Genomic DNA, 15805 nt, shown 5'->3' on the forward strand with positions numbered 1-15805 from the left:
GAATCTCCTCCCCGTCCTTTCTCAAGGAAACTTTGAGACGTTATCCCTGTCCACAGACGGAGTTCCAAAACTAAAACGGACACGTCACTGCCTATCGGAAAAAAGCATAAGGACGACGTGATGACTGGCTTCGCTGGCCGGGCGAGGCTCATCCCTCCGACCCTAACACCCAAATACAAAAAAAAATACATCCGCATTCTTGGCCATTTTCTCTACAATCTGAAAAGACATTAATAACCAGCTAGGAAAACTTCCTGTCTCTTTTTACAATCATCACAATTCCAATTTCAGCTAATTCCAAGAACATTGTCATCACTTGGAGCACTTGGGACCAAACTGAGTCCCTCGTCGAGTATGGAAGAGCCTTCAAGACGCTGAATCAGACCCAAAGGGGATATTCATCCAAGTTTGTGGACGGTGGCCAAGAGAAGCGATCCCAGTTCATTCATCGGGTCACGCTCGAAGACTTGAAACCGGATGCAATTTATGGTGGGTTCCCATGAATTTCTGGAATTGTCCTTAGTGTCTTTATTTCTTCCTCTCCATCAAGCCTATCACGTTGGAAGTTCCATGGGCTGGTCCGATTTATTCTGGTTCAGGACTCTGCCTTCAGGCTCAAATTGGTCCCCTCGATTTGCTATTTTTGGGGACATGGGCAATATCAATGCCCAGTCGTTGCCCCGGCTTCAAAAAGAAACTCAAGAGGGCATGTACGACATGATCATTCATGTTGGGGACATGGCCTACAATATGGACGATGTAAAAATTGAATTAAAACGGGAAGATTATTTCGGTGGACACAATTATGTTCATGTATGAAACATATTTTTAGGATAATGCCAGAGTGGGGGATGAATTCATGCGACAATTGGAACCAATTGCCGCATACGTTCCATACATGGTCTGTCCAGGCAATCATGAACAAAAATAGTGAGTACCATTCCGAACAACTTTTATTAAGAAATAAAACGATAATGAAAATTTTGGTTCTAGCAATTTTTCAAATTACAAAGCCCGTTTCTCCATGCCTGGCAACAGCGAGAGCATGTTCTACAGCTTTGATGTTGGGCCCATACATTTCCTGTCCATATCCACGGAGTTCTACTACTTCCTCAATTATGGGATTAAAATGGTTTCTAACCAATACCAATGGATCATTGACGACCTCAAGGAAGCCAATCGACCTGAAAACCGAGCTCAGAGGCCTTGGATCGTGATATTTGGTCATCGTCCCATGTATTGTTCCACGGACGACAAGGACGATTGCACCAGAAACACCACCTACACCCGAATCGGTCTGCCCTTGATGAATGCCTTTGGTTTGGAGAAGGTTTTACTTGATTATAATGTGGACTTGGCCTTCTGGGCCCATGAGCATGATTATGAGAGGTTTTGGCCTTTGTACGATTACCAAGTTCGTAATGGGAGCACTTCGGAGCCTTATGTCAATCCAAAAGGACCCGTTCATATCATTACTGGATCAGCGGTATGAATGCGAAAACATCTTGATTGGTAAAAAATAAAACAAAAGGCTTTAATCATCCAATTTTAATGACAGCTACACATATATCAATTTGGAGAGTGAATATCTCTTGATTTGACATTTTCATTACTTTGTAACCTTTTCAGGGTTGCGAGGAGCGCCATGATCCTTTCCAACGACAGCCGGAGATAACAGCGTTCCGGTCTCTGGATTATGGATATACCCGGCTGATCGGCCACAATGGCACTCATCTCGAAATCGAGCAAGTGTCAGATGATAAGGTTGGTGTCTTTATAAAAATTGGTGAACGGGACAGTTCCAAAACACTCATGGTGCTGACTGCATTGCCATTTTGTCATTACAGGGCGGTGAGATCGTTGATCACTTTTGGATTGTGAACCATGAGCACAAATTTCCATCTTTTTTGTAATGTATCGTCTCCCCTTGTTCAAAGTTATTAAGACAAGAATATAAGGCCTAGTTTTCTCTCTAACTGTTTACCTGTCCAGTCCCGTCGTCGCCGCTCGTTCATGTAGACTCGAGTGCACTACAAACAAGCTCATTGGCGTCTGCTGGTGTTACCTCAGCACTTTGGGAGGATGAACTTGGTCTTGGCATGGTTTCACCTGAGCACCAACCAATGGTTGAAGTTTCTCTGAAATCACAACATAGGCTCATCAAATGATGTGCCGTGCTGCAGTTCCTCATTGTAAGGTGCTTTCAGACTGAATGTCGAACTGGAGGGATCTCAAATATCTCAAACATGAAAATGAACAGTGTCTAAGATTTGCGATTCATTAAATCGGTCCCTTGAACCATGTTGAATCGGTTCATACTCCGAGTGAAACATTCTGGCCACCATCGAGCCAAGCTGACATTTTTTGTCTTCTCTTGGTTTCTGCTCTTTTGCTTCTGGAATACCAAAGAACCGGGGATTTTTCAAGCCCACCAGAAGAGCCCCCGATTCGGACAAATCTATGGGTTTTCAAAGGTGCATCAAATCATATCTCGGTGGCACGAGCAAGATCTCGTCCACTCTCCATTGCTGACGCCCAAGAACGATCCCAAGTGGTCTGGATATTCGGATGAGTATCTATTTGAATTCGAGGATCCGCCGGAAGTCATTTCTCGACCGGAGAGCCCTGGAGATCTGGGCAAGGCCGTTCTCATTCCTCGTGAATTGAAATGGAAGGCTGCCGAGATGAAAAGTCTACATCAATTGAATTTAGTGGCTAGTGACATGATTCCCTTCGATCGGGCTTTGAGGGATCTTCGGAACCCACTTTGCAAAACTGTGACATATCCCCATAAACTTCCCCAAGCTAGTGTAATTGTAATTTTTCATAATGAAGCCAGGTCCACCTTGCTTAGGACCGTTCATTCTGTGATAAATCGATCTCCGAGATCATTGCTCAAGGAGGTCATCCTTGTCGATGATAATTCCGACCTAGGTAAGATCGAGTGTTAAGATCATTCCCTTCTGAAATGAAGGTCAAAAATGTATTTGACACCTTTTGCAGAGAATTTGCTGAAGCCTTTGGATGAGTATGTGTCTTCGCTACCCGTGAAAACCTTCGTCGTTCGAACACCAAAACGCGAAGGCCTGATTCGAGCTCGGCTTTTGGGTGCCAAGGCCGCTCAAGGATCGGTAATGGTCTTTTTGGACGCTCACGTTGAAGTCACAACTGGCTGGTTAACTCCACTTTTGGCGGAAATCGCCGACGATCGGACACGGGTGGTCATGCCCGTGATTGACGATATAAGCGATGATACGTTTCAATATGAACCCTTGGACGACGATGGTAGTATTGGAGGACTGGATTGGAGGCTTTTGCATTTCTGGCTCGAGCCTAGACCCATGTACCCTGATCAAGTCCAAAGTGATGCTTTCCCAACTCCAACCATGATTGGTAAGACGTTCTTGATTAAGGTTCTGGCTTGCATTTATTATACGTGCTATACCTTATGGTATAAATTAAGAAAGAGTAATGCATTAGTGTAAACAAAAAAGCCGGCGAAAATAAGTTTACATTACTAAACCTTGTTTCCAATCTATGAGACGAACGACATGACAATTTTTTCTTATTATTTGGAATTTATTCTCTTCATTAATCAAATGGTTTTCAGGATGTGCTTTCGCTATTGATCGCGACTATTTCTACGCCAGTGGCTCCTACGATAGTCAAATGAAGATTTGGGGAGGCGAGAACGTGGAAATGTCAGTGAGGGTTTGGCGATGTGGGGGTTCATTGTTGAAAGTTCCGTGTTCCCATATTGGCCATGTTTACCGCACAACTACTCCCCACAGTGTTCCCGGCGGTCTGACGGCCAAAATGGACATTGCCGTTCTCAATACGGCCAGATTCGCTGAAGTGTGGTTGGACAACTATAAGCGATTCTATTACTTCGAGAACCCACGTACGGGCTGGATAAGTAGGTGTGTTGTTGAAAGATCAAACTGCCCTAACACATCAAATTGATTTTGCAGACGCCAAAAGCATTGACTTTGGAGACGTCTCGGAGCGCAAGAAACTCGTTCGGGACTTGCAATGCCATAGCTTTGATTGGTTCCTGGAACATGTATATCCAGAGTCCGGATTTCCCAGAGGAGAGCTCTACTTGGGACAAGTGAGTCGATTCAACATCTTACGCTACAATGGTATTTGCTTGATGAATTCCGATATATTTTTGGTTGTCCAGGTCAAGCATCCTAAGAGTGATTTATGCCTCGATGGAATGAGTACTTATGGATCACCAGGGATGAGACAATGTCATGGATTGGGAGGATACCAGACCATCCTAATAAGTGCTAATAAGGAATTACGGAGTGGAACAAGATGTTTGCAATCTGGCAAGAAAATTGATCACGGATTCGCCAATGTGACCTTGGTAACTTGCAATGGTTCCCAACAACAAAAGTGGGACCTTAAGCCTCTAAAAGACAGTCATGCAATTGCACATCAATTGATGCACTCAACCAGTGGCCTTTGCTTAGCCTTTGAGGCTCCGTCAACAGTTCCTGACGGAGCCAAGAGTTCAATCTTGGGATACTTGGCCAATCTTGCTCAAGATGTTATCAAACCAGTTCAAGTCCCCATTCTCAGGACCTGTGAAGGAGATCCCGATGAAGAATCTACTCAAAGATGGTTTTTGAACAAAAGCGTCAATTGGAATACAACTTTAGAGGAGAACAGTTATATGAAAGATGCTATGACACCCTAAACAATGTGATACTGTCGGGTTTATTTTGTGTACCAAGAATTTAAAACCTAAACAGTGCGTTTATTGATTGTCTCATGAATATCAACCAGAGTATCCAACCAGTTCTCAGTTAAAGTAAGTCGCCGCAACATAACGCTTTCAATGTCGTTGATTAAAAGCTCAAGACCACGACTAGTTCCACCCTCTTGCAATAAGCACCCAAGAGCTTCTTTGAGTTCCACTCGGAAATATGAAGCTGTGAATTCCAAAGCCCTGGGCTGAACATCCTCAGGCAGATAATTCATTGGATTCTCATTAAAGTAGACTGTTCCAATATAGGTCTCATAGGTTTCTTTGAGACTCAAGAGAATCTCATAGGACTTGAGTACCCGATGCATTTCAGGGAGGCCACATTGGAGATCAGTATCTTTCAAGCCGTGCAGTCTGGAGCTAGCATACGAGGCCACCGAGACAGATTGTCCTGCTCGAAAGAATAAATCACCCACAGTGATTTCTTGATCAGCAAGATTCCCGCCTACTTCTTGTAAAAATACACCGGTTGAAATGGTGGCAGCCACGCCTGCTCGTTTGATATTGGCTTCTTCTCTTTCGATTATGATTGCATCTCGAGTGTCGGCCACTTTTTTGGGCAAAGCTCCAACCAAGCTTTGAAGATGATCATCGATTATACGCAAAGCCTTTTCCAACGCTGTCTGCCTTTGGTAGAGCTTTCGAAGGGTCCTCTCTGGAAGAGAAATAACATATGGGAGATCTAACTAGAAAATATGGCAATAAACACTTTGTACTAAATGTGGATTTATTTAGGGTGACGACTTCGATCACTTAGAAGCGATTTCGTTTCGTCCAGTCGAAGGTTCATGACTTGTACTAGGAAGTCGATGAACTGAACCAGATTGGCACTTTCATTGATCCCACTTCGAATAACACAACTCAGTTCATTCTTCAGGGTTTCGCCAAATTCAATGTTCTTGAATTTGATATAATCAGGGTTTCTCCAAATCTCTTCTACGGAGTGGTCTTGGATCAATTGGTCCACGTTCCACAAGTATGAGTATTGGTGAAGAGTTTGGACAAACTCTCTTTCGCTGCATGTTCTCTGGGATTCTTCCAGACCTAAGATGCGGTTCGCCGCATAAGTTCCACCAGAAAAGGCTCTTCTAATGGCACTCAGAAGAACTGGATAGGTCACTTGGGTCACACCAATACTTCGGGAGGCTTGTCGGAGGATCCTACCCGCAGTTTGGGTGATGGCAGCTGCCCATAAGAACAAGTTTTGGTACTCAATTTCATTGGAAACCGCTCTCGAAGCCATTTGGATGCGTCTGGGTATCTCCCTCTTGATGAGCTCAATTTCAGAATCCAAGACAGTGATGATCTCTGACGAAGAGAGTTCTGGACAGCCTACAAATAAGTTCACCGTCTTGTACCAAAGCCCAAAATGGGAGATCGAATGCATAATTGCTCCTTTCGGTGCCCATTTTACGGCAAGTTTCGAAACGCTTTATTGTTAGAGTCAACATTGATTACCTGACTTTGAGTTTTGAGTGACACTCATTGGTCCAATCTGCCCAAAGACAATGGGCAAAGTGGCTACAAGAGCCAAAATAAGTGAGAGCTTTTGGAGTGACATCCCGAAAAAATAGCTTCGATTCTATCCGAACGACGTCGTGAATATCGGATGGATGAGTAGGATGATCTGGCCAACTTGAGTGCCACAAAGAAACTGAAAGCACCAGTAGGAATCCTGTCGATATCAAAGAGGAAACTATCAAAACTCTCGAGCAGACTTGCACCTGACTTTGAGGGCGCTTTTCCCCAATGAATTGAACAGTGAAGCACCGTTTTCTCCCAAGCTCTGTTTAATTTTGAGAGTGGCTTGAATGGTATGGGTGAACTCGAAATTTCTTTGTCAGCTTCTTAAAAAGGAAATGCAAGTAATTTTGGACATTTTCCCCGTTCCTGGTCAAGCAATATATCAAGTCATGCATATTAGCAAACAAAAGGATGAGTTTTCACGTGAGACCGAGGAACGAGCGCGCTCAGGTTTTGCCAACCACTGCATAAAAAGAGGATTTTTTCCCCCTTCTTTTGAGGGGAGAATGCATTTTTCCAATTTACCATCTTGTCATGGGTCACCATGACCGTGGCATTTCATGAAAGTAGACCTTGTTCTCTGAGCAGCCTTTGTCTCATAATCCTTGAAGCTCGCAATGAAATTTCGAGTGTGCTTACACTAAATTAGAAATTGCAATCTCATCCATGAAAATGAGCAGTGCAATTCTCAATCAGGATGCGTCAACAAGTGAATTCATGATGGCAGTACAAAAAGGCATCGGGATCGGAGTTCTCAAACATATCTGGACAAGAAGCCATCGCAGTCAATCTCGATTTATGAAGATTCCTATGATTTTCGAAGGACTTGGGTCTAACTGATTTATGAGGCAAAATTACCGTGAAGTGAAATTCGAAAATAGTGTGCTTTCTGATAAAAATCACAAGGGGATAGATCTGAGAAAAAACATTACTATCTAGGCTAAGGTTAACAACTGTTGTAATATCGTATCGCTAGCAATGTGCTAAATGCATTGAAGTCCCAGGTCTGATCATGTTTCTCTTTATTTCTGTTACCAATTTAATACAAAAAAAAATTTTCAATGCTAACGAAAAAGATTAAAAGGTCTTTTTGTCATTCCCATAATCTCCTTCTTGCCTGGGCACTGTTATAACTCAGGCCAAGTGCTAATCTGCCTGTCCATACCAACTAAGTTTTTAACCTTTTTTATCATGAAAATTTCACTAAAATAACTGGGGATTTTAAGCTTGCGAAGCTGTTTAACCCCGCAAAGCGACTTCCTCATTCCAATGTGTTTTACTCTGTTTTTAAGTAACACAGAGAATGGCATTTCGAGTAAGTGAAAAATCTTCACAAAAATTGTCGTCGATGAATCATTTAGAAGTCCAAATGTCTCTCTTTTCTCCTGGAATCTTCCCATTCTGAGAACCTTGCCTCACGAGGTGTGAGGTTGTGACTTCCTGAGAAATGTCGGTTTCTTGACATGCTTGGGATTTTGTACAGTTTGTTTGGGAATTTAAACAAGTTTGACCAACATTTAAGCCGAGTTTTCGAAGAAGATTGCTGAGGGCAAATGGTTCTTGTCCGAATCGCAACAGATGTCTGTTTTAATTGATATTCTTCTTCTATCATCTTTTGAAAGAAACCCTCCTGCCCGTTATAAAGCACGTTCATCAGCGTTTTCGTACGTTTGGCAATGCAAATATTAGTCAGCACTTTCAATATTATTCCTCGGACAATGCCGTTCAAAAGCTAAATTGAAAAAAAATGAACGCCCTCTTAATGATTGAGAAACATCCCCTTCTGAAATGGACAGTTCGAGAAGTAAAATCAAATATTCAATGGCGGAGCTTTTCCACTTATGAGCGTGTACGGAAAGTAAGCGCTCATTCGTTTTTTTTTTTGAACACTCTTTATTTCGCTCATAAATGAATCCAACAGGAATGGCTTGTTCAAATATTCCTCGGGTTTCTTGAAAAGCGTCAACAAATTGACGTGTGAATATTATACTTTCGCTTTCACTTCCAAGTTATACCTCCCAAACGGGGGATTGCCATCCCTTCACCTATCCAAATCGAATCCATCAAACTTTGGTGTTTTGTTTCTCGGATTCATCCATTTTGAGATCGACGCCTTTATGGCGGATATGCAAGGCTCCTTCAACATTCTCAATGTCATAAGTCCATTTCTCGAAACCTGGGGCCCGCAGATCCTCCTTAAGAGCTTCTTCCAAAAGCCGCGGAGGAGCATAGCATCCGACATCTGGGCCTAATTGGTATAAGGCTCGGTTGTAGATCTGATGCATGGCGCCGATCAGCTCCGTGGGAACCTATGGAAGGACAAATAATAAGGTGGGATGGGCTGTACACATAATTAGTGCCGCTTCTGAGTTACGCAGGGGAGGGATATGAATTGATGAAAGAAGCAAAGAAACGAAGAAAGAGTTCTGGCTGGTCATGCAAACATCATTGAATGCGTCACTCTTTGACTTGAGCGGGGCATTTCAGGTCTCACCTTGGCTTTCTTGGCCATGTCGTAACAGAGTTGAATATCCTTCACTTGGAGTTCCAGAGCGAATGATTCATGATAGTCGCCTCGGAAGATGTTAGGTCCAGCCGTTTCCCATAAGAAACTGTTTCCGGCTGAGGCTCGAATGGCGTGCCAAAATGTCTTGAGGTCCAAGCCAGATCGCTTGGCTAGCATTAAAAGTAAGTTGTTGTTTTTACTATGATGGATGGACATTGGAATTCATTCTGTTGCACATGAAATGGTTCCTTAGCCGGGCTTCTAAGTCAATGTGGCAGGTTAATGATTTTTCTCTTCCAAAAGGATGGCGAAAGAGAAGAAGAGTAAAAATTGATCTGGAACTCATGGGCTAATCAAGAACTTTCGTAGGTTGCGTTACTAAACGCAAAACATTGAGTTCACTTGAACTTGTACCCTATGATAAAACACGGACTATTAGAAATATGGACTGTGAACGGCTTCCCGTCATATCGGTCATAGCAAACTTTTGGCCAGTTTTCGAATTAGAGGAATGAAATAAGAAACGCAGATCCACTCAATTAAAGGCATTTTATATTATTTACTTGTAAATTGGTTTGTTTCAAAGTTATGTTCTCAAAAGCTTATGTAGCTGACCAAGAGCAGGAGGAAAACTCGAATTTTATTTGGGCTTAAATTTGGCAAAGTTCATCTATTCAATAAGATCTTATGGTCGTATGATGTGCTTATTTGGAATAAAATGAACCGTTTAGGAGATGCGATTTTTTTCCTGTCCTGAAAAATTCTACATAGCTAGAAGTCCGAGGATAAAGCAAGGACATTAGAGCGAGGAAACGCCCCTTTTTGTGATCACCAAACCTTTCCCGCTAACTGAGGCCTAAACTGACGGTGCTGACGTTTCTAATTGTCAATTAATGGCATAGTTATTGTACAAAATATGTGACAGATATCATTATATCATTTTTGTAACCATTGATGATATTTGCTTTAAACAAGGCGTATACGTAAATATACTAAACATGAATTCTGTTATGTCTTCAAATACAGTTACTGAGAAAAAAATATTAATTAATTTTTTATCAATTAAGCAAGAATTTGCCAAAAACACAATATTTTTTTGCTCTAATATTGCTTGAGGAATATTGTTACAGGAGCATCTTGACCAAATTTCAAGGTATTTGGTGCACTTCTTATCAAACTATGATTTTCACTCTGGGAATGACCCTCAAATTCAAAGCAGGTATACTATACTGTAGCTGTGAGCTATATATTGTTCTCTAAATTCATTTGAATGCTTCATACTAATGATATTATGTACCATATTACGAATGGCACTTCTTTATTTGGCTATTTTGCATGCTTTTGCTAAACCGAACTTATTGGATTCCAAAAGTAATATTGAAGTTTAGTGGACTGGACTTTGGTATTTCACTGAGCATCTTAAATAATGCCTGCCTTTTATGTGAGCCTCCAATCAAATAGAAATTCAAAACGAGCAGGTAGAAATCTAATTTCTACTCAAAGACAACCCATACAATTTCCACTAATGTTTCATGATATTTTTAAATGGTTGGATTAAAACAAAGTTGTCAATTGTCAATGCCATATATTTGAATATGTTAATATTAATGCACATGTACTTTCATTGCCTATTTCATAAACTCCTTTTGTTATTTGTTAGTGCATGTTTTGCTTGTAATTTCACTGATTTTAAAGACAATTTGATGCTCACGGCTGTACAATCTATTTTATTGATTTTTAAAATAAATGCAGAATATTTGGTATATGAATAGAGTAGTGTACTAAAGAGATCAATATTTACTAGAAATAAAACAATTTCATGTTCTGTGTTGCCTGAGCAATCTTGTTTTATTGATCCTAGAGCTACTGTCTTAATTCAATGCAATGGCCAAACTTGGCGGGCCAAGGAAAGGTGTGTGGTTTCCCCCTCTCAACCCGGGAGCTCGGAGGTTGACATTTTCGTCAATATGCTTCTCATGCGAATCAGCTATTTAGCTTGAAGGATCTCAGTTAGGGTTCTCGACTCGAGCAAAAATTAGGTACTGCCGAGCAATCAAAGATCAAGAACGAGTCTTGAAGCAACCCTTTGTTCGAGTCCTAGAAAGGCAGGCTCACGTTTTGACACTTGGTTAGTCGTTTTTGATTTTCACTTATATACCCTCCTTTGCTAGAGATGGGAGCCCTAGCTAAGGTCCTTTAAGCTAAAAAGCTGCCTTTCCGGATCAGTACACAGGAGTTGAAGGGTTAAGAGCCCTTGGATAAAGCAACTCAACTTTGATAAATCATAGCTCATACAAAATAATTATTTTATATCATTCAATTGTAGTGGCGATTTCTTTACCAGTGGCTGTTTTCAAATCCTCAAAAAAGTATGTTTCATGATAGACGGTGAGGATGTCAAATCTATTTTGCCAAACTCGTCAAGAAAAACACGTTTTGCTGCTCGGTTTATCCGAGTTTGCAGATAGTATGATCAAATTGTATTTGTCATAATTCCAAAATCATATTTGATATTCTGAAGCGAAATTGTCACGTCACCTGAGTTCCTGCTACTTTGAAATTTAGTACATAAGACTTAGGTGGCAATCAACAATCAGGAAGCATTCTTTGACGTCTACATATCTCGCCTGGCTCGATTATAATTCAGTCGGGATCAAACCGAGACAACTGAATTGTGCATTTTGCTCATTCACTGGTTCAATGTTCTATTCACTGGAAACGACTTGTTCATCTCTAGATGTTAGATTGAATGTCTCGAAATGAACTTCCTATCTATTATGTGTCTATCAAATAGTTTCAGCACTTTTTGTGAGGACGAGTCCTATTTGCTGGATTGAGAAATGGGACTAGAATTGCTTTTTAAACTCTGGCTCAAGTTGTAAAGGCCGAGCGAAAAGCAGCACCTAAAACTTGCAATCGCAACATTTTTGTTCAGCTTTCTCAAAAATTCAAAAACAAACGTTACCCAGCATGAGCATTTCTCCCATGGCCACGACTTGAACGCAACATAGCATGTTGGAGACCACTTTGGGGATCATAGCGGTTCCAATGCCTCCCGTGTACATCACAGTGGAATAACTGGCATCAAATACTGGTTTCGTGTAGGTGTACACATCCTTCTCGCCCGCCACCCACACGGCCATCTGTCCGCGTTTCAACGCGTCCAATCCACCCGTGATGGGGGCCTCGAGTAAATGCGCTCCTTTTTCCTTCACTGCCGCATCAAAGTCCAAGTTCTGGCCATAATCGGTGGTTGAGTGGTCAATCCACACCGAGTCCTGTCTCAAACCCGCCAGGAGACCGTCCGCACCTTCAAAGCAGTCCTTGACATCCGGGGGTTTGGGCAAGCCAGTCACGACGATATCCGAGTTCTCAGCCACCTCCCGAGAGGTCTTCATGACCGGGATCTCCGATGGGAACCGCCCTGTGCACTTGTCAATGAATTTGTCACTTATGGCACTCACAGTGAACCCATTTCGTCGCAAATTGTGGAGCACAGCATCCCCTGGAACGAAGGAAACCTCACTACTTTTTTTGGTGGACCATGAAATATCCGTTTTGTTTCCTTCAATCCACGTGCTAGCCTCGACATAGTTGTAATTCCGTCCCACCCAGAAAATGTCAAGGCCCTAAACGTCTAGGTGGGCGAATAAAATCATAAAGACCCGAGGTTTATCCCAACTGAAATGGGAATGCAAATTACCGACGTGACCCATGCCCACTAATCCAATTCGTTTGCTCTTTACATCTCCCGAGAATGTGCGTTTCCCGCAAAGGACACTGGATTTGGCAGAGGATCTCGAGAAGAAACCGATCCGAATGGATTGGGACCACATCTTGAAGTGACTAGCTTTTGGGCTGAAAAACAAGGATTGAGGGGTCAAATTCGAAAATCTAGCCGGTTACCATCAATCATGAGTTCACGCATGGTGAAGTGTTGTTGGGGGGTCAGAGTTTTTGCTAGAACGGAAATTTTGGAACTGGATATGAGATTTTGAAAGGTTAGTACTAACAAACATCGGAGGTCACATCGAGTTTTGCATTTGCTCGATTTCTCCGTGTCTCATAAGCGCTTCTTTGTTGTCTTTCCTTAGTACATTCCATGTTGAAGGATATCGCCTGTCCTTATCAAAAATATCAATGAGAGTGCTCTCAAGTTCGCGTGGACCGTGGTTGTTGCATTTTTTCCCCTAGTTCGACGAATGGCAAAGAGTCAGTCAAGGAAGGCAGAAAGGAATTTATGAATTAAGCTTTTCTTTAAAAAATCTCGAGGATTCTTCAATTTTTTTTTCTTGAAGGCGGCTCTTTTTATGCTCGTTTGCAGGTTCAATTTCAAGGCAAAAGGATGAGAGCTCTGAAAATCATGCAGAAGTGCCTTCCCTCCTTTGCTCATCCCCGTTTCATGTGGGGCTAACTTCTTCACTTTGCCCAGTTAGTAGTGAACGTATTTACTGAGTAGAGGAGGTACTTTCTTTGAGGCTGCCTGACGACTTTGAGTGGCTAGGATCGGTCCTCCTGACGACCTAAGAAGACCCAATTGTTTGAGAAATGTCTCTTCAGAGCGACATTGTCATTGGGGCTTGGCCAGTAGAATGGGGGCAAACAGTAGCAAACAATGCATTTCTTGAGGTCGTGCCAAGACACTGTGGAAAACGTAGTTTGTCTTCAGCGGGAAGTCTTCTTCAACTTTTGCTCGGTATAATCTAGGATAAACGAGGGGCTTTTATTATGATCAATGCGAGGAAATTAAGCTAATAATGTGGTTACCATACAAAAAAGGGTATCTCAAATTGAAGTTATCAAAATTCACATAAATGATCCTACGACAAATATTTTGCAGTGCCTACCAACCTGCTCGAAGTCTCAAAGTTCATTTTGTAGCTGTTGTGAGACCTAGGTCTTGAATACAATATAGGTAAGCCTTGGAGCAGATGAGGGGGTGAGCAAATAGGTAAAAGAGGCATGAATGTGGGTTCTTGAAGCCAAGCCTGGCTAGGCGCTGGGCTGGCTGGTAGGTTGGCTTGTTGGCTTGTTGGCTTGTACTTGCGTGCATGCCAGACACGAAGACAAAAGGTGGAATGTTCCACACGGGTCAGGTCATCGCCGCCGTTTGTTCCATACATGATTGTGCTGTATTGTATGTCAGTTGCTTTCCAAGGTGCGAAAGATCTTCTTGCTTGTCAATGCTATTAAGAGGTCTGTAGTGAGCAAGCTCGTACATTTGAAGAAGAACTTGTAGGTGAGACTTGGTCCTAAACCTTCAACTCCTTTTCCAACGTTGCTCCGATTCTTGGATCCTCTTTTGCTCTGCTCTAAGGAACGTTTGGCCTGGTTTTTTGTGTTTCAGCTCTTCAAGCAACTCACAACTCACTCGAAATCCTCGTACCCGAAAAAAGATACATCAAACACCATGGCCGGGCAAGATAACCAAAACGCCTTCGCTGACATTGACTTCGAAGAGATCACCGAGGCCACCGCGTTGGAGGCTGATGAGATCAAAGTCCTGAAGCTGTGCTTCAACCTCTTTGATGTGAAAAAGCAGAACTTCCTCAGCTCCGACGATCTGGACGACATTCTTCGAGCCATGGGCTTCCGACCCTCCAAAGAGGAGCTCCAAGAGATCCTGGAGGAGATCGACGAGGACGGATCCGGCGAAATCGAGTTCGGAGAGTTCTGTCAGCTCTGTGCCAAATTCTTGGTCGAAGAACCCGACGAGGAGACCATGAAGGCCGAGCTGAAGGAGGCCTTCCGAGTATACGATCGTGATGGTGCGGGTTTCATTACCACTGGCCAGCTCCGAGAAATCATCGCAGAATTGGACCCTCGCCTCACCTCAGACGACCTCGATGGCATCATTGAAGAAATCGACGAGGATGGCTCGGGAACCATGGACTTTGACGAGTTTTGTCAAATGATGATGAGCAAGTAAACCGAAAAAAGACAACTCCCTCATCCTTTCTTCGTTCTTCACTTTCTCTCTCACGCTTTTGTTTTCTGCCAAGCTTGAACCAGGCTTTCATGATCAAATCTCGTGGTTTTTCTATTCTCTCTCTTCCCCCCTGTCCTCTCTCCTCCTCACTCTTTCTCCTCGACGATTTTTTCCACGTCTGTCTCCACCTCTCGATCTCCAACTTCTTATCACCTTCACAAGGTTCCATCCCAAAAGCATGCCCTTGAACTTGGGACAAGCCGCCACGGCCTCACTCATTCCTTGAAATACCTTCGCTCGCTGTGTGAGGCAGTGAACCGAAAAGCATGCTTGGCTGATCCTGAACCAACCAAGAATGTCTTGAAACATAATCATTCAAAAATGCTCAAGTTTGTCCAAAATTATGCGCACTCACCCACCCGCATGCACAGCGACCGTTTCTTCGCAATTTTGTGTGAATGAGCGGCATCGGAATTTGTGGACCACGAATCCTTTTGTTGTTGTTGTTGCCGCCATTCGCTCGCTGCTCTCGGAACAATTCATTCGCCTTCATTAGAAGGTGTGAGAAGACATGTATGCCATGAAAGCTGAATAGCAATATCATCCATGAATGTTGACCTGTTACCTACTCGATCTGTCCATGATGCCGCCCGGAATTTATAATTGCCAATCTTTGCCCGTTCATCGCCTCATGCCCCCTCCCCCGGATACTCCCCCGTACACACCACCACCCACATCCCAATGACTTTTGACAGAAAAAGAAATAATGACACAGAGGTTTAACTCATTTTCGCAGATTATTTTACAATTGTGGTAAGATGTGAGAGAAACAAATATACTCGTCCGAACCAGAGTTTCCAAGTTGTACGGTAATTCCTTGTCTGTCCTCTCTCTCGAATGAGCCTTTCACTTGCCCGCAATCACTCTTGGAACAAAGTCCAATTGCTTTCTGGGACAATTGTTAGACTGTCACAATAGTCAGGTCTGAAAAATTCACTTTTCATGCTTAGAAACGGTTAGAAGAAAAGCGGTTAGAAAATCTTGTCGAAATGGGCAAGGTCTTCTTCACATT

General features: G+C 42.7%; 4 protein-coding genes across 5 annotated transcripts in view; 3 read left to right on the forward strand and 1 right to left on the reverse strand.

Moving 5' to 3' along the window:
* The window catches only part of LOC131889965 (acid phosphatase type 7-like), a 5113-nt gene extending 3137 nt beyond the window's left edge, over nucleotides 1–1976 (forward strand). Inside the window, exons 2-7 of the mRNA XM_059239206.1 lie at nucleotides 292–489; nucleotides 551–759; nucleotides 833–930; nucleotides 994–1486; nucleotides 1630–1764; nucleotides 1848–1976. Of these exons, the coding sequence (XP_059095189.1) occupies nucleotides 292–489; nucleotides 551–759; nucleotides 833–930; nucleotides 994–1486; nucleotides 1630–1764; nucleotides 1848–1913 (1199 nt within the window). The 3' untranslated portion in view covers nucleotides 1914–1976. The remainder of the gene's footprint in view (nucleotides 1–291; nucleotides 490–550; nucleotides 760–832; nucleotides 931–993; nucleotides 1487–1629; nucleotides 1765–1847) is intronic.
* Nucleotides 1977–2122: 146 nt separating this feature from the next.
* On the forward strand, nucleotides 2123–4783 carry LOC131889959 (polypeptide N-acetylgalactosaminyltransferase 1-like). Of its 2 annotated transcripts, XM_059239197.1 has the most exons (5): nucleotides 2124–2934; nucleotides 3004–3393; nucleotides 3611–3901; nucleotides 3972–4111; nucleotides 4184–4783. In XM_059239197.1, the coding sequence occupies exons 1-5, from the start codon at nucleotides 2301–2303 to the stop codon at nucleotides 4703–4705; spliced, it is 1977 nt and encodes a 658-aa protein (XP_059095180.1). In that variant the 5' UTR covers nucleotides 2124–2300; the 3' UTR covers nucleotides 4706–4783. The 2 variants fall into 2 exon arrangements, with proteins under 2 accessions (XP_059095179.1, XP_059095180.1); XM_059239196.1 differs by having other exon boundaries at nucleotides 2123–2934; nucleotides 3972–4783.
* Nucleotides 4784–8164: 3381 nt separating this feature from the next.
* On the reverse strand, nucleotides 8165–12667 carry LOC131889966 (3-hydroxyisobutyrate dehydrogenase, mitochondrial-like). The gene is made up of 4 exons (XM_059239207.1): nucleotides 12508–12667; nucleotides 11770–12309; nucleotides 8793–8974; nucleotides 8165–8607 (listed from the first exon to the last, which is right to left on the reverse strand). Exons 1-4 carry the CDS (start codon nucleotides 12638–12640, stop codon nucleotides 8362–8364), a joined length of 1101 nt encoding a protein of 366 aa, XP_059095190.1. The 5' UTR covers nucleotides 12641–12667; the 3' UTR covers nucleotides 8165–8361.
* A 1215-nt stretch (nucleotides 12668–13882) lies between these two features.
* LOC131889972 (troponin C, isotype gamma-like) lies at nucleotides 13883–15586 on the forward strand. The gene is made up of 2 exons (XM_059239212.1): nucleotides 13883–14043; nucleotides 14152–15586. The coding sequence occupies exon 2, from the start codon at nucleotides 14215–14217 to the stop codon at nucleotides 14731–14733; it is 519 nt and encodes a 172-aa protein (XP_059095195.1). The 5' UTR covers nucleotides 13883–14043; nucleotides 14152–14214; the 3' UTR covers nucleotides 14734–15586.
* The last annotated feature ends 219 nt before the right edge of the window (nucleotides 15587–15805 follow it).

This window comes from Tigriopus californicus, chromosome 11, assembly GCF_007210705.1.
Source record: "Tigriopus californicus strain San Diego chromosome 11, Tcal_SD_v2.1, whole genome shotgun sequence".
Taxonomy (NCBI): domain Eukaryota; kingdom Metazoa; phylum Arthropoda; class Copepoda; order Harpacticoida; family Harpacticidae; genus Tigriopus; species Tigriopus californicus.

Bases quoted from the DNA above. Each gene is read 5' to 3' on its own strand.
- LOC131889959 (XM_059239196.1), top strand. From the start codon at position 2,301: ATGTTGAATCGGTTCATACTCCGAGTGAAACATTCTGGCCACCATCGA. The intron at 3,394-3,610 runs GTAAGACGTTCT...AATGGTTTTCAG, and splicing joins CCCAACTCCAACCATGATTG to GATGTGCTTTCGCTATTGAT. The intron at 3,902-3,971 runs GTACGGGCTGGA...TTGATTTTGCAG, and splicing joins CTATTACTTCGAGAACCCAC to ACGCCAAAAGCATTGACTTT.
- LOC131889966 (XM_059239207.1), bottom strand. From the start codon at position 12,640: ATGTGGTCCCAATCCATTCGGATCGGTTTCTTCTCGAGATCCTCTGCC. The intron at 12,310-12,507 runs GTAATTTGCATT...CCTTCGTTCCAG, and splicing joins AGTGGGCATGGGTCACGTCG to GGGATGCTGTGCTCCACAAT. The intron at 8,608-8,792 runs GTGAGACCTGAA...GTCCTTCCATAG, and splicing joins ACATGGCCAAGAAAGCCAAG to GTTCCCACGGAGCTGATCGG.
- LOC131889972 (XM_059239212.1), top strand. From the start codon at position 14,215: ATGGCCGGGCAAGATAACCAAAACGCCTTCGCTGACATTGACTTCGAA.